Source organism: Epinephelus lanceolatus, chromosome 12 (genome assembly GCF_041903045.1).
Source record: "Epinephelus lanceolatus isolate andai-2023 chromosome 12, ASM4190304v1, whole genome shotgun sequence".
Lineage (NCBI taxonomy): Eukaryota > Metazoa > Chordata > Actinopteri > Perciformes > Serranidae > Epinephelus > Epinephelus lanceolatus.
The window spans coordinates 9,524,510-9,550,022 of NC_135745.1; the positions used below are offsets into that span (position 1 = coordinate 9,524,510).

Sequence of the window (25,513 nt, forward strand, 5' to 3'; positions counted from 1 at the left end):
ATTCATATTAAATTCAAAAGCTAACGAAAAAAAACAGCTACAGGTGAGAGGGAATAGTGATAAAGTGGTCAGACTTGGTCAAATCCACAGCCTCAACCCATCTGACACTGTTAGACTGACTCACCAGCAGACATCACTACATGAGGATATACAGTATTCAGTACTTTGCCAAACAAAGTCTGCCATTGTTCTGCCATGGTGTTCTTGGCGCAAAGCCAGCATTTATACTTTGCCATGTGTGGTTTATTGCAATCAGGGGCAAATCAGGGGCAAACTGCACTCAGCTGCCAAACTTTGTGGGTGTGTTTGCGCTGGTATATCATTAGCGCAATATCCTTTGTGAATAGGACGTTAAGATGGAGCAAACTGCGGGTGCAAATGAAGTGCAATTCAAGGTGCTATCAGCGGCTGCAGTTCATTCTTTGTGAATTCGGCCCTGAGTCTTTCAAGGATGCCCCTTTCATACCCAATCATGATATCATCACCTGTTACCAATCAACCTGTTTACCTGGGGAATGTTCCAGGTGTGTTTTGAGCATTCCACAACTTTGTCAGTATTTTTTTGCCCCGTCCCAACTTTTAGGTTTATCTTGTCTTTATACTATATCCAATTAAATAGAAGTCCAAAATGATTTTCAAATCATTGCATTCTGTTTTTATTTACATCTGACACGCTGTCCTGACTTTTTCATAATTGAGTTGTACATGTGTATACTCTTCTTTGTGTGTGTGTGTTAAGGGGTGACTGGCGGGGTCTTTTTAGCTGTAGCCTGACCACATCTGTGCCAATCCAGATGAGGGAGCGGAAATGCATCCCGGGAAGTTGAGATCAGCAAAACACAAAGCTGGTCTTTGTCTGTATGGCGCTGCCACAGCCAGTGGTCCTGAGCACTTAAACATCAGTTCACTGAGATTCAACTGAAAAATGAGAGGTGATATAAAACACTCCAGGAGCACATTTCCAGCAATGCCTTAAAGTATCACCTTGGTTGAAAACGAGGTGAAAAATGAAAGATGAAACCTTTAAAACAGAGTGCAGATCAGGCTGGTGGTTAGAATTGCTTATTTTTCTAATTGGACTTTGGAACTATGATGTTGCTTCAGACTCTCTTATTCCTAGAAGACCAAATGTTGTGAATCTCGAATCCAAAATCAGCAGTCCTGAACTGAGTGGTGTTATTTTAGGCATTTGGATATACAGCAATAACAAAAATGAAATCTTAAATTGGATTGACAGAGCATAAACTGTAATGACATATCTACTGTTTTGACTGAACTGACAACTTATTTGGCCTTTACTTGAAACATGCCGAGCAGACTGGTAGATAAGATCTCCTCCCTGGACCTGAAACAAGCAGCTTTCTCTTCCTCTGTGTTCCCTGCTGTTCCTGGAAACACCCACAGCTTTCTAGAAAGAAATTTCACTTGAAAGTTTGATCCGCAGCTGAATTTGAGACTTGGTTGAAATGTTAATGCAGATTCCTCAGGCTATCTGGACGCTGTAGGGACTGATATTGAAATACTGTGGCCACTCAACCATATGTCCACAACCATATGTGAAAACAAGTGTAACATAATACAAGGTAAACTGAGGAGTAAAGTCCAGCCTGTAACTCTGAGTTAGCAAAATTTAGGTTCAGTATTTTTCTGAGTTGGTGATTGGTTTATGATGACTCTTTATAACACTGAGAAATGACACACTCACACAATTTAATCTCCAAGTATTTTAATTGTGATTCTGCCATGCACATTCCTGGCCAGCCAGGGTCCATTTATATAAATCTATAAACAAAAGCTGGGAAATGCAGCATAGAATAAAACAATATGTTACATACACAGTATTTACAAACATATGAATATACTAAAAGTATTGTTTGTCCTTTATAAAAAATAAAAGCTTGAGTGACAAATACATGTTATGCATGCAGAATCAGTTTCAGCATCTACCGCTTGCTGCTTGTTTGACTTTGAATGGCTGGCAGTGTGTTAGAGATATTAATGAAAAGGCAACAGCAGTGAGCATTTCATAGCAAAGGGTTCAATATTATTTACAGCGTTATTATGTACAAAAATATACAATCTGAGTTTTACTGCCTGCATTGTTGCTATAAAGTATATTACCACTGTGACAAAAACACTTTTTTTTTTTTTTTTTAAATAACTATAACTGTACTGAAAGAAGTACACAAGGAAGATAACTTTATATTTCTCTACCTTTGACCCCATATTTTATTTACCTGACCATAACCATACCTTAAAGGGATGCTTTGTTGATTTTCAACAAGTCTATGCCGCCATGGTGTGGGAGTCACTTGCAGATGAATGGTATTTGGTTTACCCCTGTGCCAAAAGTGCCAGTAACTCCCCACCAGAAACCAAAAATCTGCCTGATGATGCATTATGTATCATTTCACATCGTCAATGACTGCTGGTGGGTGGGCGGGGAGCTCAGGGTGCTGGTGGCACAGGGAGCGCCGTAACACTGTTCTTTTGCCACACTTTCAACACCACGGTGACACAGAAGTGGTTGAAAATCAGCAAAGTATAACTTTAATATCAATATAGTGATTACATATAAATATCCAAACAAGAATATGGACATTTTGAAGCCTAGTTTATACACTTAAGGGAAAATATATCATTTTAAATACTATATATCAAATAACCCAGGTCCCACACGTTAAAAACAATCCAGGTAAATTAAAATGATAAATTCCACTGATAAAAAGAGAAATTCTGCACATACAAAAAAAATTATAATTTGAAAGTACAATCTAGATTAAACCAGTTGAGATTAATTTATTCATATTTATGAATTTATTTATCTGCTGTATTTAATTTTGCCCCAAAATTATTCATTATATCATATCTATTTATTTGTGATTTAATCATTTGTCTGGTTTGGTCCTCCATAGAAATATACAAGATTGTATTTTGGGCAAGTATGATGAAAACAAACGCCCAGGGAGTTAATTTCAGCACAGATGGCCTGACTAAATAGTGTCTAATCTTGTTCCCGCAAAATGTCTGAACAGATTTTATGACTCTGCATCTGTCTGCCCCATTATTTACCCGGTGTATGTCTACATAGAGCTGAGGCATACATCTAAAATTACTTTGGTTGAACCTCTGATGTTACATTTTAACCTTCATGATCTGAAACTGTGGGAAGCATTTGGAGTGGTGCTAAATCTGGTGGTGTGTATTCAACCTTAAGAAACACTGTTAAAAAAACGCATCATGATATCATGGTAGTCCAATGTGATTATTATGGTCAGCTTTATAAATTTAGCAAAGACGTAAGGCAAAAGACATGTAGGATCATCATTTGCCAAACATCCTTTGCTAAGCTATTATTGGACACTGGTTCACTCATGACCAAATTTAGAGGGGAAGCCTTGAGTAAAGCCATGTTACACTGTGTCAGTGTCAGAAGCTGAAAAGCTGAATTATCGACTGTAGGAATGAATGTGATTACGGGTTGTAAGATGATAATGAGTAGGTTTGCTGGATGTGAAGTGGCCATGTATGATGGTGTTCTGTCCTTTGAGAGTGGTTTTTCAGATGACTGCAAACACTCTGAAGGCTTTTCCACCTGTTGGGTTCACTAGGCTGGAAAAAGAAGAGCAGGGGGAGAACAGAGATGTGGTGAATGTACGTGTTGTTTTTCACATTAATAACAGGTATTGTTTTCAAGATGGATTCTAATATTGACTAGTCACTGAAATTTGCTCATCACACTGACGGAGGTAATTGCACATAAGAATTTGGACTTGTATAAAAAAGTCCAACACAACATTAAATAAATTATACACATATTGAAAATCTGTGTATTTTTACATAGCTGAGTGTATTTATTTTTATATATGGCCATTGCTTACTCTATATAAACCAACAAGTCTTCCAACCCATACGACCACATTAGTCGTACATTCATACCTCTCATCCAGTGTCCCCTAAATTAGCACCCCTACTGGTGGATGTTAGAATAACTCATATAACTGATAATAGTCAGAGTTTAAAACATGTGGGTAACGTTAAGAAATGGTGACAGTTGCACTAGTCTCTCGTAGCCAGACCTATCTCCTAAGCAATGCGTCAACGCCAGAGAAAGGTCTGGAATCACCGATTATCTTTCTGCAATAGGCAAAAAACTCTCCAGCATGTTTCTGCTTCCTTAAACCAGTCACAATTGTCTTGGGCAGCACTAAGCCCATAATGCAGCAGCAATGCTCTCGCAAAATATAGTCAGGGGTAAACTTGTTTTGGAGGAACATTTGGATGTGGTGAAGCGAGCACTTATGTTAAAATGGCTCCACCAAAAAAACATTAACAGTCAAATGTCACTGTGTGATTCAACTTCTAGTGATAGAAAAGAGAAACTTAATTTGATAATTGATGCCCTAGAGGTGAGCCTGCCTATACTTTAGCTCTGGAGGAGCTCACTGAACCCTTTAAAACCACAGACAGTTTGCTGGGTGAAATGGAACAGATCGGTATATTGTGCATGTGCAATGGTGCATGCAGCTGAAAGGGTAAAAAACGATGTGACAAATCAATTAAGACTGGTTTTGTCACAAAACAGATTAACATTCGGCACAAGAGTCCTGTGAGACAGAGTCTGGGCTTGCAACAATTCACCAAAACAGACATGCCTTTTTACACGTTTCAAATCTTTGTCAAAACATGCCATTTTCAGCGTGACAGTTGTTAGCTCGGGGGCTGTTGTTGTTGGGATTTGGAAACAGTAACATGCAGATAGCAGAAGAAAAGGAGAATGCCGGCCTAATAATCTTTCAGTGGTAGGCTTATAGGCACAGTCTACATCCAATGAGTCAGACTAGGGCTGCACGGTATATACGGTAGACGGTAGAAATGATATAAATTTGGCCCACGGTAGAGATTTGCGCTCTACCGTCCTATCGTCAATGACGTCATCGCACCTGCCTCAGTGTGAAAATGGCTGCGTGCACAGAGACAGCGGAGCAAGAGGAGCTGGTTCACGTCCGTGATTTAGCGTAGCACGTGCAACATGTGTTGCTGGAGAACTTGTGAGTGAGTGAGTTAATGTTTTATGAACAGCCCCGGACTTCTCAGACTCTTTTAGCGACTTACCGCTCAGAGGGAACTCATTCAGTGTCTCCTCTGGCAGCAGCACAGCGTCTCTCCCTCTCCTCTCTCGCCGTGCGCACACGGGAGTTGGTTTTCGGCAAGAAAGTTTGTCATAAACCTTTGGTAATGTAAACCTATGTGACGCTAGGGGCTCCACAAAAAACTCCATATGTGAATGTGTGATAGTTGTGGTATCATAACAGCCTGTCACAGGTTACAGCGTGATGATTAGAGGAGAAATGGCAGAGCATAAAGGTCCAGGTGGAAAAAACACAACTCAGTCATTTAGGATTTTGCTAAAAGAAGGAAATTACCTTTTGATATAGATCCCAGGGGACATTTTGCACCATAGAGTACTGGGTTTTAATTTTGAGTTTTGAGATCTGCATTCTGCACAATAAATGCTCTAAAAAATACATTATATCTTTGCTTTTGTTGTTGTTGTTTTTTTTTTTTATCAATTTAGCTTTGCTAAGGGACTACAAAACCCATTCAGAAACACTTCTATTATAACTTTCACACTTAAATTTATACCGCGATATATACCGTTACCGTGAAGGGATTCGATTTATACCGTGATATGAATTTTAGGTCATACCGCCCAGCCCTAAGTCAGACTACAATTGCACCAAAACTACATGCTTTGATTTAGAAAAAACATCATGATTTGGCTTAAAATAATTATGCTGGTTACATAAGGTAACATTACATATTTCACATGACATACATCATGTGAAATCATGTGAGTGACATACAGTGACACACTACATTTTATTGTTGTAACTCTACTTTGACTACTGGTGTCCTACAGGACTTAAACACCAGTCTCCTGGTTGAAAGTCTGGTGCATGATTGATCCATCCACCTCCACTTCCAGCCACCCTCAGCGGACTTTGCTCCCACAGTCACTACTACGACCACTTGAGGTCGATGCCTGGGAACCTGGGAACATAGGTCTTAACCTCTGCTTGTTAAAAACACTTTGTGGTTGTATTTTGGATGAGTACAGTCTCATATAAACACTGTACATATGATTTTTTTTTTTTTTACCTCTCTGAGGTGATCCCATTCTGGTAACTGCCACTGTACTGCTTCCTTCTGTCTACAGGCATTACATCGAGGTACCCTCCTGACTCAGTCTGGATTACTCCTGCATGAATGGCTGCTTGGCAAATACTGGATTTCTAAAAAGAAAAAAAAAAAACAGGTCTTTACATCAAATCATTCATATAAGAAAAAAATATTGAGAAGAATTTCCCCTGTTCTCCAGAGAATTAATGCAGAGTCTGCAGCTAACATTTATCACCATCATAAAATCATCAGAATTCAAATGGGTCATCTACACATGGTGGCATAATAAACCGAGAAGATGACGTCTTTTATGTATTTAACTATATTCATACAATTACTGGTTGAATAATATTTGCACCAGAGTTAGCTAACAGCTAATTTTCTCCCGCTGTTCCTGGGCAGGCAGATATAAAAACAACAACAGAGTAACACCCACTCTGTACTGATTATGAGTCAAAATGTCTACTGTAAAATAGGTCTATAATTCCAGTAAAATCAATGAAAAGCTGTGATGGTCAATTTATGATAATGTTGCAAGAACTTACATCTGAGTAGTATTTCGTCCCAATGACTCGGGCTCGACTGTCACGCAGACAGTTCCTGGGACAATACAACCTGAAGAAAAAGCCAGAGCTCACTTTAGGTCCTAGGATATATCAGTGCACACACCAAAACTACTGTATGCTGTTTCTGTATGAAAGGCTGGAATAATCTCATTGGTGGAGTTATCACTGTTTAGGAAGAGTTATAGTTTGTTAATAAAGAAAATCATAAACAGCAAAGCAGGTAACCAGGGCTTGGCATTACTTTTTTTGCTCAGCAGCCACTGTGGCTAGTTGTTTCCCAAAGTTACTAGCCACTTAAGAGTAACAACTAACACTTTTGCTAGCCACTATTTTGTTATAGGGGAAATTCTGTTTAACTGTGGTGTGCTACAATTTTCTTGAAGAACTAGGTTTAAACTCTCGTCACTGTAAGAATAAGGAGCATTTCAAACACATTTGCAAAACACTAAACAAACACTTTCCCAAAAGGTAACAATATACTATAAAACTGAAAAGTATTCAATGATAATTGAAAATAAAACATAAAACTTGTGCATAAGTGTGAGAGTTACAATTAATTCCAACCGTAAATGCCAATGGCTTCAGTAATTGTGTTATCCTGTGCTGCTTTTGTGTCTACAGGCTGCTCAAAAGCACCCAGGATAAGGAGTTCAGCCCTGGTTGCTTTTCCCTTGTCATGGTGACAGACACATCAGGATGATGCCGTCAAATGTGCATTAGCATGTTGGATGTGTTTCTTTTCGCAGACCCTTCAATGGCAGAGAAACACGGACATGCTGTTCCTGTGTATACACAATCCTCTCCATTGCTGTTAGCTGACCGGACACATGCAGACAGGTCTTCCTGCTCCAGTGTTTCATTTGCTTTCACCATGTGACTATTGACTCACACGCTAGTCTACTTGTTGTGCTAACCTCAGCTATGGATCAGACCTCCAGGAGGTGCCTGGCACTAAAACCAATTTTGGTAGTGGCCAAACAGGGGTACTGCAATTTCTGGGGGAATTACATTGGGAAAGAGATGTCTATAAATCAGTGAATACATTTTTTTGAGTGTCACAGCCCTTGCGAAATAATTCATTCCACTATCGAGATTTAATCATTTTGATCCTATAACATTTGGAAAGTCTAAAAGAGCAGCAGAATAAATTATTTTAACTTCATTCAAGTTAGCGGAGTGCTAAACTAGAAGTCAGCCACCCAGCAGGCGGAAGTGCACTGATCTGCTGCACTCAACCATCTTCAGCATAGTGTGCCTGATCCGTGGGCCAAATGATGCGTAAGTAGTGCCAATAATCATGGTCATTTTATAGGAATGAACAGGGCCCCACCACCAGTGCTGTCTCCAGATGTCGTGGATGTACAGGGTGTTAAAAGTGACAGCTAAAAGTTTCCAGGCGCAACTTGCACTTGTTAACGTGCATCACATTTGGCGGCTGGGCAGGTGCTACTGTCACAACCTGCAGGTAACCTTTGTCAAGATATGACACATGGCATTTAAAAAAATATGTAGTTATTATTGAAGTTAAAAGGTTAGTAGGGTAGCTAATGGTATCTTAACTTACTCCAGCTTTAGGCTATTGTTGTTACTTTACGTTTAATATGGAGGATCACATGGGCCACATAGCAAACCTCTTTTAGAATGACTATGACTCATCGGCTGAGTTGATTGTGGTTTAATTCAAACAGTGAGGTGTTTTCAGTCTCCTAAGTGAATAAGCTTAAAGTAGAGTGTTACCTGGGGCAGTGTCGTACTGGTTTCTTGAAAGGGCAGAAAAGTGCAACGGTTGTTTCACATGTCACTGCCTTGACTGGGGGAGAAAAAGGCACAGCAAAGTGACCTCACAATTATTCTGTATACAGACAACATGTTACTGTATCTGTTACCTCATGTGAGAAATGATTGTATTCTCCTTACCAGGCACCGACTCTACTTTGAAGGAATTGGCACTTCTGTTTTTCCTGTGAATTTGAAGAAAACTGTATCAAGTTATGATCTGTGCTGCATAGCCATGCACCATCAACTCCCATAAATGGGGTAATTTTTTTCTAGACTGTATTAAACACTTTTAAATAGAGACTAAAAACAGAGACTGATTCATACCCAATCGACTGAATACCATTCTTGTATGACTTGGTGAAATGTTGCTTTCTGCCCAGTCTGGTCACATCCAGCCACCCTCCATCATTGTCAATAACACCAGAGTGTAACCCAGCTCCACACACACTAGATTGCTGCAGTAAATGACAAAGACATGAATGTTAATGCACAGTAAGGTACTATAGACTTCATCACAATGTTTGTTTACAATAGAAATCTCCCATGTTGGGTACATAATATGAAATGCTGCTGAGCAAATGTTAATTGGTTAGTTTTTAGCCACCTAAAAAAGACCCACCTTAGAAATCAATATCAGTTTAAGTGAACATTATATTTTAAAAAATTTCATCGCTTTACCTTTTTATTCTGACAGGAACTAAAGCTGTTATCTCAAAACCACCACACTCCAACAACAAAAGCAGTAATTTTACTTTGCAGAACACAGGAGTGGCTGCCTCCGTCAGTTAGTGTGTAAGGTAAAGTGGTGAAAATATTTCAAATATAGCATATACCCAAACGAATATTATTATTAATTTTTTTAAGTGGGTCTTATTAAGTGGCTAAAATATGTTTTGCTGTGGCCCCCGTCCACAGTAGTACATTGTTAAGCTTCTATGCCAGAAGATTTAGCTTATCAAAGATGCTAGCAAAGCAACACAGTACAAAAAGTAAGCACAGTTCAAATTTCAGATAGCTTGGACCACTATGTTTAAGTATATCTCTTTAAATGTTACAATTACAGCTAAAAATAAGTTTGCCAATTTCACACATCTCTGCAATTGAAATCAATTTTACAACAACAACATTGTGGTGATTCAGTCTACAGGTTGAAAAAAAAAACAACATTAATTTTCCATGGATAGGCCTACATAGGGAAATGTCAAACATTTCAAAATGATCTGGAAAAAAAAATTAAGCTGTCCCTGGTGACCACTCACCATGTCATAATATCCAGTCCCAACTACTTTTCCAGGCCTGTCGCGGCAGCCAGGTGGACACTCATATCTATGGACAGAAACAAAAGTTATCTTTGTAGATCAAATGTGTCCCAGAATTTTCATACACAGTAATATCCTCCTGAGACCCGAACTTTTGTTTGGTATGCATTTTTAATTTCTCCTAGCTATTTGGGATTAGTAGGACCTGATAAGTACAAAAAAACTAAACATTGTCAATGATAATAAAGTCCCAGTGTCCTCACATGAGCTTATGATAAATTCCCAATGTCCTCAAATGAGACTTTTATCTCAGGATGAGCTGCAGACTGACTTGGCAGAGATGGCTGCCATTTTGTTTGTACATGGATTAGTGTATTGTGGTCTTGACACAAAAGAGTGTCCACAAACGATGACAATAGGACAATGTTAAGCAGAAGAATGAAGTATAAAGTGCAGGAAACCAAAAACGTGATGTCTTCATACAAGGACACAAGGTCTCAGGAGGATATGTGACATCCCCCTGTTGTTGCTGCGTCACCACATTCCTGAGCATTCACCTGTTACAGGTCGTCCCCTTGCACTGATCCCTCAGCTTAGTCTCACAGTCAAGCTGTTGACCTAAAATAACAAACAAGAGCTTTTCACAACCTCGTTTTAGAAATAGTAATAATGGGTACTCTTAAAAGTGCACAGTTAGGAAAGATGTAGTATTATGTGAGCAGTCCTTACACATCTGCTCTGTGCTGACAACCTGGTTTCTCTCTAGATTGTCATTAGGTGAGGGGTTTGGCATCTGGGCCCTGGGTTGGGGCTCCCTGTCCCTCACTGGTTCCGGTTCAGGTTCAATGTAGTTGGTCTCCTCAATCTCAGGAGCCGGACGCCTGTCAACACCCCCATCTGAAAACATGGAAACCAGACTGTCATCTAGTTGTTTCACTCAATTTGATCATTTTCTTTGTCTTACATTGATAGAAGTTGTACTTGAAGTATATATTATAAATGTATATTTTGATGTAGAAATGCTATACTGGGCACTTAAAAAAACAATCCTGCCAGTGAAGGGAAATATCCATAGGGTAGCTGATACTAAAAAAACAGGGCAACAAACCCTTTGCTTAAATAACTATTAATAACTATAACTACATTACTATTAAGACTTAAAGGGCCAGTGTGTAAAATGGGTTGAAAACAGTGACATCAGTGGTCAAATTCTAGATTGCAAGGCTCACTCGCTCACCCCTCCCGTCGGGTAAATGCGGTGGCCTCGTAGGGACAAAAAGCCTTGCGCAGACACGAGTTTTTCAGGAGTAGGTCTATCTAGCGACGAGGTGAATATTTATTTAGAAATCTAAACCATGTTACGATATTGTAATGAATCCCTCATGAGCAGGAGACCAGAGGAGCGTTCAGGAAAAAGGCCCCGTTTATTTATTTATTTATTTGAGCACTCCAGAAACTCTGGTAACACTCCAGGGGGTAAAAGACTCTGTCCCAAACTCTGACTCTTCTAGCGTAACACACACACTTAATACACATATACTCGTTTACAGTACCTAGCGGGTACCCCCTCCCCTCTCTGCTCCACCAATCTCCAGCCCGCACACTGACTGACAGCGTAGCCGGTAAACAGAGCTCAGCTGTTTATTTAGCCTAGCAATATCTCCGGACTATAGTAGCTGCAATGGACGACTTTGAACGCGATTTTGAAGAGTTTCTTGTAGCGGACACAGACCCAGAGCCATACCTGTTTGAGCCGGAGCATACAGATGAGGAACTCCATGTGTTTGATGCTGAGCGGGTGAGAAGAGAGGCTGAATGCACAGAATGGGATTCGGTGCTACTGCTGCCATCGTTGGGGAGATATATCATCAGGAGGAAAAGCGCCGCAGAGAGTGCATCACAAGGAGTGAAGTTGCGTCTTCTTTTCCTCGCAGATGACGGTTCGGGTTCATTCTCTCCTGTTGCGTGGTAAGTGTGGTCCATTTGCAAACTTTATAACTAAAAAAACTTTTCACTACTCTCTATCGACGAACTACTAACACTCTCTGCTGTTTCCTCCTCCTTCTTCCTTCCTTCCGCTGTCTTCGTTGGTTCATTTATACATGCGAAACGCGTTCTCTGGATGGCTGGATTGTCCGCTCGGTCTGCCGTACATACATGGCGGTGCAAGATGGCGACCTCTCTAAAGCAAGGCCCTTGCTATATATATATATATAAAAGCATAATTATAAGGCTACGAAAACCAAATGAACTTTATTTTATAGCGATTATACACTTATATAAACATATTAATGGGTAGAATATTCAGATTCAGATTGACAATAAACCATGCCAAATATTACACACTGGCCCTTTAATAACTAACTGCAATTTTTGCTGGGTTCAAGGGAATGTACAGTAAGGAGATAAAACATGGCAAAAGACCACAAAACCCACCTTTGTAGCAGAGATTATCCCTGCAGCCTCCACCATAGCTCGCTGGACAGGCAGAGCAGGGAGTTCCATATTTGTATGGAGCGTGACCCCACCAGTTGCCCCTGAAAAAAAAAAAAGAAAAAAAAAAGAAAGGGAATCTAATTTATTTGAATGTTTTTATAAGCAAGAGATGGAGGTGTATTATATTGAATAAATCCAATCTAATGGAAATTATAGTCGTTTTATATTCATGATATTGCTTTCATTGGCAGCAGGTCTCCGCACCACTGTTACTAATTTATTTTAATTTATTTTGAAGAAGATATATCACATAGTATTGAAACAAGCAAAAACATACGGTGGGGAGTAGTTGCAGACCAGATAGACAGCTTTAGCCCAGATCATTCCCCACACGTTCATGTTGTAACACACATTGATGGCACAGCCGATACGATTGCTAGTCGCCCACACCAACTGAAAATTGAAATACACACAGACAAGCAAAATAAAACGCTGTACCTGCAGTAGAAAATGATTTAACATGATTCCATGGTGTCTTCACAGTAAGCAATAATGATAAACATTCAGAACTTGGAAGAACAGCCTTGTTTTTATCAAACTGATCTGATGAAGAACTCACATCAAAGTATTTCTTAAAGAGACTAAACATCCCCCAATAAGTGTTTTAACTAACTAACTAGAATTACCGCCTCACAGTTGTAGTCCTCTGTGACTCACACAGACAGTTTACATCCATGTCTGTCCAGACTCATATGTAGCCATGACAATAGACAGTGCTTCAAATATGGATGTTTCTGCAAAGAGGCTACAAATTCTAAGCAAGTATACTTCACACACATTTTTAATCTGACAGCACATAAGAGCTATACAATAAGCACAGTTTCAAGATGCACACCAACGATTAGTATCTGAGTTAAGACATTGCATAATGGCCAGAAAAGTGCTTTTACAGAACATTATTGTGTCAAACTGAAGACGACATTTGACCTTTTTGGATATAAAATGTCATCACTTAATCATTTTAGGGTTTAGACAATGAATGATATTTTGTCATAATTAGTGTATGCATTCTTGAGTTACTGCCAAAGATGTGAGGCCACAGTGACCTTCACCTTTAACCATCAAAATCTGATCAGTTCATTGTTGAGTCCCAGTGGATGACTGTACCAAATATAAAAAAATTCCTTTAAGGTGTTCTTGAGATATTGCATTCACGAGAATGGGATGGATGGATAGACAGACGTGTGGTCGGAAAAATGTACAGACAATGGACAGATGTAAGGACGGACGGACAGACAATTGGAAACATTATAATCCCGCAATGGCTGTCACCTGCACAGGCATAGTAACTCCTGTGTGGGTATGTATGGATGTATAAAGACAACTGGATAGAGCACTGAAAGCATGGCACCCTTTTCAGTGGTGCATCAAACCAGAAAAGCTTCATTTCTGCTGTATAAAATTACCTGTTTCCTCCGCATCGTGGGTCTCATACAGCAAGAGCATTAGAGACTTATGCTGCCTGAGTGGCTAACTTCCAGTTTTGCCCTCTGCTAACTGGAATAGGCATTAAATGATTTAATTGTGCGTCTCTTGTAGAAATATTATCAGATCTAATGGATCAAATCCTGATAGTGAAACAGTTCATTTCACGGGGGGATTTTACATCCAAAAAACGTATCCACTGATTTACAGGCATGTCTTTCACAATGTTAGTGGATGTGGAAAAGTCCTTTTAGGCCCCATGGCATCATGTGACGGACCTGGACACTGTAATTCTACATTTGGCTGCTATGACAAATTGGCTTCAAAGTTCAGGGAGGCTTGGTATGGTTGGCTATTCCATAATAGAGTTTTAAGTAAATCCCTAAAATTCCAGAAAGCATGATTAACTCTTTAAGAGGAAATACAAAAAGCCCTTACCTGAGTGTAGTGAGTGCAAACAGGTCCTGAACATCTGAATGGGCAGTGTGGGTTACACTCCTGGGAGTAGGGATAGCTGTAGTATCTCACCTCATCATACCAGGCCTGGACATGGTAGGTAGGGGGGCGGTCTCTAAAGTCACACAAAAGGTGTTTATACTGTATCCTTCCATTATTATTACAAAAAAGGTGACAATAAATACATTAAAGACATGTCTATAAAGGCAATCTCAGATAATTTGTTGGCAATGTCTGTATATAAGATGTTAAACTGCCTTGTTGAGGCTTCCATGAGCGAGGCACTTTGCCTAGGGCTGATTTTATTAGACCAGGTTCACAGCAGACATTTTATCATGTCATAGCAGGAAAAAGCACAGGTTGAAGACATTACCAAGGGCCACTTTCAATTTCAGTGAGCCATTTCCAGGCTCCTGGTATTGTGCATGCTTGCTGCCTGCCATAGCTTAATGAAATACTTAATGAAACTCAGTTATCATTAATGTCGTTAGTTACACCTGTACTTTTCCTGCCACAACAAGCATTACTAGAACACACCCACAATTATAGTTATATAAAAAATATATATAAAATTAGACCTTTTGACAGTTATGAGAAATGGTGTAATTGGCCACAATAAGTGAAAACACCTGTGTGGATGTATGGTTGGCATGGGCTTTAATTTAACGATACAACCTGGGTGACACAGACAGGCAATTTTTTAAAATCATACTTCTACTGGATCATTGAAGCTGCATTTGCATTTTAGCCACTTGGGGGCAGCAGAACAAGCTGAAAAGTGAATATTGCCATATTTAATCTTTAAGAAAATATAAAGGTATGTCATACTGTTGGGACGGCCATTTTGTGAGGAATACACCCTGTGCTTGCTACGGTGGTTACCCGCTTCTTACCTTTTGTATTTTATTTGGTTTAATAGGCTAATTGAGCCAAAAAGAGGAGTGCCACTTTACCTTTGTGAGTATGACTGTGCTCCTGCAATTTGCAAGCTTGTGAATTAGCTGATCCTGCCCCCAGTCACTGCAGACCTCACATTAAGCATAGGCACTCAATCCAAAAAAAGATCATTTACAATGTGTGGGCATTTCAGTGAAGGTAGTGCATCTAAGTCTAATCCAGTCTTGGGCTGCCAAGTCACATGGATCTATGTTGTTTATCATGATTAGTTTGTTGTTTGTTGCTTGGCTTTGCGATTCAGTTTCAACAGTAGGGTCTCTCTTTTCTGTCTCTTTTCCCCTCTACAGTACATCAGATTTGACCGATGTAACTTTCAAGTCAAGCGAAACAAAACAAAGCACCCTAGCAGGCACATTCCTCACAAGATGGTACCCCGTCCCAAACTTTAACACAGAATGACATCAACTTCCCATTCCCTATAAAGGCAGATATGTTAGGACACAGTCATTTATTTATGTATCTAGCAGACCTGGAAAAACACTGGCAAACATTTATTTCACACCGAAGTGGAGAGCGATGGTGCATATTGTTAGAAAACACTATTATTCTTATCATAATACTGTAGTATAAAACATAATTTAATAAACACAGCTCCCTCCACTTCTTTGTACATACACACCTGCCCCAGTGGGCTCCAAGGTTTTGGCCTATTTGCGTCAACATGTGGCTCGGTCCATGTTCCCATCGACAGGTATGTGCCCAGTGCTCTGCGCTCCTCTCTAACTCATAATCCCAAACCTGCAGAACACACACAGACACACACACAGAATAAAACACACATTTTGGGTTAAATAGTTGTTTGCCTTTGGAAAAATGAAGGTTAACTCTGAAGGTCAGCTCAGGTAAGCAGCTAACATTTTTTTTTCAGCTGGTAACTAAAGCATTTTCTCCTGGGCTTAAACTCAATGAGTCCAGAGCCGTTTTGTCTGCAACAGATGTTTGCAGACCTGAAACTCCACTCTGGATTGCCATTTAAGCAGGCAAAGTGGCCACTTACCATAGTTGTGGCTTTAATTGCTAGTCATTACATTTTTCAGATATCTCATCATTCTCTTTGAGTGAACTAAACTACCATAAATCCCAGTGACACTAATCTGAAAGTAACCTTGCATACTCGAGACAAAGTGAACCTGAGAGATGAACCTGCTCTTTACTTTAAGGTACAGAAGCTATACGCATGCCTCTCACAAATTTAACACAGTGTAGTCAAAACTAGGCCTCTCCTATTGAGCACACACATTCACTCCCTGACACACACAGACACATACATGAGAGAGAAGGGAAACAGAGGAATCACCACCACCACCACCACCACCACATCAACTTGCAGCTTTGTGCTACTATTCAGTGTGGCTGTTTCATAGCTTGTTTCCAGTAAGTTTTGGTCCCATAAAACAAGTGTAGACAGAAAAAGCTACCAACACAGAGAGTCTCTGTTTGGGGGCTTGATGCCATCTTTACTGTAAAAATTTGACAAAATTAAACCCAATTGAGGTCAAAATACCTAAAGACTGTTATGAACAAAGTAGGGAAGTAGACCATGGATACAGGATTGAGCAATTCAAATGTTGCGGCAAAGTTAATTTACTGTTGACTTTGCTGGGGAGAAAGAAAAATAGGTGCAGTGTGCTCTGCTGCTGGCATACTGTTTGGTTGCATTATGGCTATCACACATCAAAACTAATAGAATAGTGCTTAAGTGTGGAGGTGTAACTGCTCTGATTGACCACCATGATGTGTTCCATATGTTTGGTAAGACTAATACACTGTGCATACTGTTGCCCATTCACTGTTGAGCTGCTTACTGTTCAAGCCTCATTGGAGAAGGGATATTTTGACTCTTTGCTCCTTTGGCCACAATCCAGCTGTGGCAGAGATACCAACATAAGGTGAAAAACTGCTCTAACCCTCTGAATGGTTGCTATGTGATACTACATTCTTCCATGGTTATTGCATTATATTGTAGCTGCTAGGTAGAATTCTGATTATTTCAATTTTGGTGACCTTATTTGTATTTAACTGCATTTAAAAGATTGCATGATTCTCTAAGGGTTAAGCTTATTCTGTCACATTACATTTCACCCAAAAAATGAAAGTAAAAGTCGATTCACAACAAAAAATTATGAATCAAAAAATTCACAACAATCACAACAGCAAACACATGCTTGCCTGTTTCACTTCAAAGTAGATGGGACACAGAGCAAACATTTGCAGGACATCAGTATGATGTAACCTTTATTGGACAATCATAGCCCAGTAGCTGCATGGGTGGGCGTGTTGCTACAGGTATCATCAACGCGTGCAATTAGGGCTGCAGGGTATATGCGGTAGACGGTAGAAATGATATAAATTTGGCCCACGGTAGAGATTTGCGCTCTACCGTCCTATCGTCGATGACGTCATCGCACCTGCCTCAGTGTGAAAATGGCTGCGAGCACAGAGACAGCGGAGCAAGAGGAGCTGGTTCACGTCCGTGATTTAGCGTAGCACGTGCAACATGTGTTGCTGGAGAACTTGTGAGTGAGTGAGTTAATGTTTTATGAACAGCCCCGGACTTCTCAGACTCTTTTAGCGACTTACCGCTCAGAGGGAACTCATTCAGTGTCTCCTCTGGCAGCAGCACAGCGTCTCTCCCTCTCCTCTCTCGCCGTGCGCACACGGGAGTTGGTTTTCGGCAAGAAAGTTTGTCATAAACCTTTGGTAATGTAAACCTATGTGACGCTAGGGGCTCCACAAAAAACTCCATATGTGAATGTGTGATAGTTGTGGTATCATAACAGCCTGTCACAGGTTACAGCGTGATGATTAGAGGAGAAATGGCAGAGCATAAAGGTCCAGGTGGAAAAAACACAACTCAGTCATTTAGGATTTTGCTAAAAGAAGGAAATTACCTTTTGATATAGATCCCAGGGGACATTTTGCACCATAGAGTACTGGGTTTTAATTTTGAGTTTTGAGATCTGCATTCTGCACAATAAATGCTCTAAAAAATACATTATATCTTTGCTTTTGTTGTTTTTTTTTTATCAATTTAGCTTTGCTAAGGGACTACAAAACCCATTCAGAAACACTTCTATTATAACTTCTACACTTAAATTTATACCACGATATATACTGTTACCATGAAGGGCTTCGATTTATACCGTGATATAAATTTTAGGTCATACTGCCCAGCCCTACGTGCAATAAAATATGATCTGAGAGGGCAGGTTGAAGTAAAGATCCATGAATTTAGGGCTTACCAGATGGTGCCATGCATTGTAAGAGACCATTTTGAAGCCTCAATGGTCTGAAAAATTACCCTGGAAATCCAGAGTTCTCGCGAGAGCACAATTTGAATTTGCTCAACGAGTCACTCTGGCAATCAGTAATGATGTTCATTACCCATGCCTTTGTAGCCGAGCTGCACCAATCACATCGGTGTATCTGACATAGGTGGGCCAGAGGCCAGCTAAACAGATGACGACAGCGCTGTGACGATGAAGTCCGGAATCAGTCAGTAAACATTGCAAGATAGCTACGGATGAACACCATTTGTTTGAAACGGCTTTGGCCACTACAATGAACGAGTTAGACTTGGCTTTTTCTCTAAAAGAGGAACAGAAGACGGCGCTTGAATCTTTCCTTTGCAAAAAGGATGTTTTTGCTGTTTTGCCGACCAGATACGGCAAGAGTCTAAACAACCAGTTAGTTCCGCTGGTAGCGCTCTGGATACGTCACCCTGCGTATTGTTCTGATTGGTCGTAGTGTTATCCAATTGCGTGCAGTGATATTTTCAAATGCATGCTTGGTGCCGCCCCTCAAGTTGGGCCATTTGCATTACTCATAGCCAGACACTAAATCTTTCTAGATTTGGATTGTCCTATTGGAGCAAAAGGCCATTTTTCTGACAGCCTAGTAACAAAAGTCCATTTCTCTGCCTCTGATCAGCTTACTCTGATATTCTTAGTCTTACCCTAACCAGTCTCACTCGTCATGCCTAAACCAAACCAACCCAACCAATGAAGGCAACAAGTACTATCCAAAGTGGGACATGCCTTTGCCATAGAAGGAAGTTCAGATGATGCCATTCTGCATAATACGTAATTAGCCATGGGCTTCTCTTTGGGAGAATTTTAGAGCACTGCAACTTTGTTTTTGGGATTCTGGACTATTGGAGCTTCAGAATTAGGCTGTGAAGCGGCAGAACAGTGAGTTGTCCCCTACCAGACAAAAGGAACTGCAGAGCAGTTTGTAATACTATGAGGATTATCATGGCACAGTGACTGTGGAGACCATAGACTGTATAATATAGATAGATTACATGACAGCTCCTGCAAAATGAAGTCTAAACATCTCAATCACTCCCTGGTGGTTGGATGCAGTACCCTCTCCATATTAGTGGATAAGACATGGGCTAATCTGAAAAGTAGTAGTACACATCAAATACATTTTTCCTAAAGATTGTTCTTATAATTATAGGTAGTTCTTATCACCAGGATGTATGTTTTTGTGATGGCAGTAGCCATATCAGGGATATTTTTCCTTGTACGATGGGAGGAAGTGGAGATGCGCTATCCATACAGCCATTAGTGCTGACAATCATTTCTTCCTTCATCTTACATACTGTATATTGAGTGAACTTCTCCCTCAAGCTCTCATTTTTCATTCTTTACACAACTAATTCAAGTCACTTTTTGTGTCCAACATGGAGTGCAACACCATAAATGCCTGTGAGGAAGTGTGCATCGTAATTTCCATTTATGTACTTTATCATGGCTTGCCTATGACTGCAGATTTTGCAGCGTGTGGCTGCTCTGAACAAGTTAAAACACTTTTGCCTTTGTTGGACAACACTTTGTAAAACCTAATTTGTTTTAAGCATATTGAACCCTTAACCCGACTTATAAAGCAAAACTACCCACCTACAAGTGCCATGTGTCACTACTGTTGCAGGTTATAATGAAATTGGAGTTCTGCACGAAGCTTTCACTGCAAACAATCTACAGTGGATACTAATGATCTCTGCCAGCTCATTATTCTCTCCGAGTCCTTGTTATTCTTCACCCTCAATTATCCAGCAGAGAGGAAGATGGACTGCCCACCAGCCTTTGGAGAAAGATCACAGTAACAACTACCAATCTCCTTTTGCATTCCGAAGAGCATTAAGTTCCCAAAATACAGAGCTGTTTCCAGCCATCTGCCAGGACCACCTCTGCTACAGAGCTAAGTGCAAGATGTGCAGTCTTTAGAGTGAATGTTCCAGATATCAGTATTGAGGCATAATACAAGAAGACATCCTTTACTTTGGGAATCCAAAGTATGCAACATGGTTCATGTGTAATTTAATGCTTGTAATTCAACTTACAGTTTAGAAAGTGGCTGTGATTATAGAAACCTGTTAAGAGGTCTCTTATTCTCAGGAAAATCTGCAGGGCAAGAAGTGATTTAGATGAACAGATGCAATAGTGCTTTGAAAGGCATTTGCTGGATTTTGTATGAAATTAAGAAGTCAGAGCTGCAGTGAAAGTGCAGCCCTTTTGGCCTCCAAATCCTGCAATCTGAAAACCTAATACTTGGCCCTCATCAGTCCCCAGCTTTACCACATCATTATCATCAGTAATAGTATCCCTTGCTAAAGAAACACTGGATTAGTGTACATAACATACATTTACACTACTGTGCCCCACGTTTCAAACGGTGGGGCTCAACATGTTTGAAATAGATTCACCGCAGTGGCACCCAAAATGAGATGCGTGGAGGATCAAACAAAAGATAACACAGGCCTTGGCCAGGGTTTAACTGAGCTGCGATGGATGGAGAGAGGTGAAGGGAGAGCGGGAAAATAAAGCAGGGTGAAGGAAAGCCCGAGGGAAAGCTTGTGAAGCTAAGGATCAAGAAGGCACAAGGGCCAGGCAGGGAGAAAGAGACTCAGTAGGCGGAGAAATGGAGTGATAGAGTAAGAAGATGTAGAGCAGGAAGGAAAGGAGGGAGGGCAGGATGGTTGAGGTAGAGGGCAGGACAACACTGCGGGGGTGAAAGCTGGATATGGGCCAGGGTCAGCGAGGGCGGGCAAGCAGGAGGCAGGAGCTATAGCGAGCCAGATGGTGGCTTTGGATAGCAGATCTTGTTCTCTCTGTCTTTCCTTCCCTACTCTGCTGTCTTGAGCTGACAGAACTACAAGAAAGTGCTTTTCTCTGAGAAAGACGTATGACTTTAGTGTCAAACCTGATCTGATTTGGCCAGATTTACCAGATATCAACCCTCAGAGAGTTGTGTCTCTAATCTTTTATTTGATAGTGTGAATGTACTGTATACATGCAGTCACAAGGGAAGAAATGATCCATTCTGATCTATGTTTTCATGTTTGCTTCATGTAAAACACAAGGTACTTTTAGTTACTGTTGCTATGCTGATCAAGCTGTCTGTGCCAACATGGCACAATTACAGTGTACAATGATATTAGATTAGATTACAATGATGGCAGATTTATTACTCAAAATGCTTCTATTTTTTGGAACAGTAGGTCCTTGATTTCACACAGAGGAGGACGAAACAGCTTCTCAATTATACCCGATGAGCCAGTTTTACCAAAAACTGGCGACTGTAGCTGGCAGTTTTATCAGCTAGCCAGCTAGTTGAGCTAACATTAGCTCTATAAATTAGTTAAAGGTCCAGTGTGTAAGATTTAGGGGGATATTTTGGCAGAAATTGAATATAATATTAATAACTATGTTGGCATTAGTATATAATCACCTGAAACTATGAATACGGAGTGGGTCTTTGTCCACGAAGTTCACTGTGTTGTGCTACAGACAAACCGAACACCGACTCTAGATAGGGCCAATCGCATTTTTGGCCACCATAGTTCTCCAACACACTTGGCATGCAGGCAAAGTTTCAGTTGGTTGCAATCTGCAATCTCACCACTAGATGCCACTAAATCTTACACACCAGACCATTAAAACCTGTGTGGAGTTGTCCTATTAATGTTTCCAGACTTGTATAACAAGGATCGTGCGTTAAATGACTACGGCTAAAGCAACATGTCCAGGCAAAAATAAGCATCTTTGCTAGGTTATCCACAACTGTATGTAGAAAACATGGAAATAAAGAAACTCCATTGTTGTTGTATTGCAGTGTAGAGCTAGTAAGTCCTAGCATGTACAAACCTACAACCATATTGTGAAACGCTGGTGTGTTAACTTCCCCAAATCCAATAGAAGTAGGACAAAACTAGGCAATTAACGTTAGCCCAGACTTTGATAGCATCTAGGACTGGCTTACACACAGTGAGGAAATACAATACGGTGGATGTGGGAGGCACAGTGGTGCAGTGGTTAGCATTGTTGCCTCACAGCAAGAGGGTTCCAGGTTCTAACCCAAGGTAGGGAGTTCAAACCCTTGGGTGGGGGAGCCCCTCTGTGCGGAGTTTGCATGTTTTACCTGTGTCAACATGGGTTTTCTGTGGGTACTCTGGCTTCCTCCCACAGGTTAACTGGTGACTCTAAACTGGCTGAATGTGAGCGTAAACGGTTTTCTAACTCTAAAATTAATGATGTGCCAGTCGTGAACAGGGCTTTTTCATACCAGTAACCCTACAAACAAAGCTGGCCCTTCCCATTAAGTGATAGAAGCAGTTTTTTTTGATGATAACAAAAAAAAATACATTTAACTTACTGAATAAAAACTTACAACATTTCAAGACATTTTTTCCAATGAGTAGTAACAAAACAGTAAACTTAGTGACACGGGCAAAATGGACAAATTAGGTAGACCAAGTAAGTATTTTACTGTCTCCCTACTGTTTTGGTGGTAACTGACAAATACTGTATTTACTGTAGTCTATTTAAAGATAGTGTTGCTACCAACATGTCTCACTTTAGTCTTCACATGCTTATTTGTATATTATGCATGGTTATACTAATATTTACAATACACAATTTGGTTCAGTGCCATTTGAACACAGGGGGACCCCCAAACCAAATCCTGCTTGGGGCCCCCAAAAGTCTAAGGTTGGCCCTGTCCACAATCTAATTAAACTACTAAACTGGTTTATCTAAAGGGCTGAAAATTACACTTTTTTTTAAAAGTCTTTTAATGCATTGTACTTCCTAAAGCCCAGTGTGCTCTGCCTCAGCATGTGCCCCATTATGGTTGCTTAAGTGTCATCGGATGTGCTTTAGCAAACTGTCAATCAAAATTAACTGATTTTGCATCAGTTCAAGTCTCCAGGAGTTTAATTCTGTCTCTTTATCTCTAACTAAAACTGGTGGCGTGTATTTATTTAAATTAAAAACAGGAAAGGTATGAAGGGTTGAACTTTTTTGAATGATAAGATGTATTCAAGTGTAGATTTACCTACACTATATGACAGACAGCTGTGTCCTCAGAACTTACCATGTACTCCATGTTAGAGGCAGGAGGATGGACCTGACCCCGCAGCTTGTTGTGCAAGTCCAAGATAAGGTGCATATCTCCCTCGCTGATCGCCCTCTTCCCTCTCGACCTGGCCTTCCACCACTCCTCATCCTTGTCCCTGTACTGGTCCAGAATGGACTCGAGTTGTGTGGAGTTGGTGAGGACCATGGCCAGGACGGTTTGGCTCAAACACAGCAACAAGCTCGCCACTCTAACCAAGCCCGGGAAAGGAAGAGACGTCTTCATGATGGGGAAATTACTGCAGCTGAATAAAGAATACTTTTTGTTGTCTGCAAAACAGAGAGAGTGCAAGTTTAAGTGGAATAGCTGGAGTATAGAGTTTTTTTTTTCATGCAGCAGTTTAATATGTGATGTTGAAATGATGCACAGGTCTGCATAGAAATTTAGAAGAACATGGACTCTGAAAATCCAGGTTTGACATTAGCATTTACATCAGTGTACACACTCATTTTCTCCCTTTTCAGCAAGCTTACCCACACTACAGCATGTTTATGAAGAGCCCAAAGACACTTTGAATCTGTCCTCTGTCTCAGTTTGAATAATGCTGTAATTATACTGTAGGAGACTTCACTTCAAACAGTAAGGCTACTACAGCTTTCAGCAGCCTGAGTGCATCTGCAGGTCACTGCATCACCACACACAGTAGGACCAGTGTCAACTGAGTTTTCACACGTTATGTTATGGAGCATGAGATTTGGTGCACATGCGCAGCAAACAAGCACTGGAGGGAGGCTTTCAGCATTTTAATTTTTGATATAAAATCAGATTAAATAATACCATACATCTTTAGATAATGATTTTTTTTTTAAATAGTTCCAGCAACTTCCATAATAGACAATATTGTGAAATGATTCTAGGAATATATTTGAACAACAAAACGTGATAAGATCGCTTTAATCTCACTTGTGTGAAACAAGAACACACACACACACACACACACGCACACACACACAGGTCCTAAATAGTAGAATAACCATGTTTATTGAGCAGTAATGTGTACTGTAGGTTTACCTTTAAATTCCGCCAAAGTGGTCAAAATACTTCTCAGGTGCAATATTCCAGATGCCACAACCCTTTGAGATTATTGCAGAGTGACAGTTTTCCAGTCCAGGGAGCCTGTAATTCCATCCATCACATAAAATGAGTGCAGGCAGTCAGTTCTCTTTCCCACTTTACATCCACGCTGCTGGAAGAGAGAGAGAGAGAGAGAGAGCTCAGAAATGTCTATAGGTACCTGCTGAATTCCTCAGCTGGCTCAATATGCTGCTTGCTGCATGGGACCGCTGCTCATTTTGCGTTTATATGCCAAATTTGCAACGCAGAGGACCACGCCTCCACAAACCCTCTTGCTTCCCCTCACACCGCACCCCCACCTTACACACACACACACACACACACACACATACACACACACACACACACACACACACACACATCTGTTGGAACTCCAGGGTTGATCTATTTGAGGAGGCACCTGATCGCACAAGAGGTGACGTGAAGGTAAACTTGTGGATGTTATGAGAGCAGCCCACTCCTGTTACAAATATTGCACATTTTGCTTTTTCCAGGTTTTTTTGTTTGACAGGAAGACACGGTCAGAACTAGTTATTGGCAGCAGAAAATAGCCAACAGTTAAGATACAGTATACATGTCCAAGGAACCATTAGGCCATATAAAGCACCTTGATGAAAAACCACAATGTCTGTAAGGATTCCTGGGGGTTAGGAGGCCAGCCTGCAGTCATAATATTTCTTTTATTCTCATATTGTATCACTATACAGTCATTTCTCATGGTGTCACTGTGTGTCTTCTAAAGGAGCACAATTTGCAGTCATACTGTGTCCTTGCAAAAAAATAGTAGAAAATTACAGTAACAATCATTGACATGAATGCATCAAACATCCCATTCATGAGCATCTGTGGGTGTTGTATTCCTTTCCTTGAGGGCTGAACTTGTCTGAGATCAAATCA

At 40.4% G+C, this 25,513-nt stretch overlaps 1 protein-coding gene across 1 annotated transcript; it reads right to left on the reverse strand.

The window, feature by feature from the left end:
• Nucleotides 1–1,721: 1,721 nt before the first annotated feature.
• Nucleotides 1,722–24,833, reverse strand: crispld1b (cysteine-rich secretory protein LCCL domain containing 1b). The gene is made up of 15 exons (XM_033650136.2): nucleotides 24,554–24,833; nucleotides 23,501–23,811; nucleotides 15,741–15,859; nucleotides 14,147–14,279; nucleotides 12,561–12,676; nucleotides 12,224–12,324; nucleotides 10,517–10,684; nucleotides 10,345–10,405; nucleotides 9,788–9,854; nucleotides 8,853–8,983; nucleotides 8,667–8,710; nucleotides 8,487–8,559; nucleotides 6,729–6,798; nucleotides 6,163–6,296; nucleotides 1,722–3,612 (listed from the first exon to the last, which is right to left on the reverse strand). The coding sequence occupies exons 2-15, from the start codon at nucleotides 23,765–23,767 to the stop codon at nucleotides 3,561–3,563; spliced, it is 1,536 nt and encodes a 511-aa protein (XP_033506027.1). The 5' UTR covers nucleotides 23,768–23,811; nucleotides 24,554–24,833; the 3' UTR covers nucleotides 1,722–3,560.
• Between the last annotated feature and the right edge of the window lie 680 nt (nucleotides 24,834–25,513).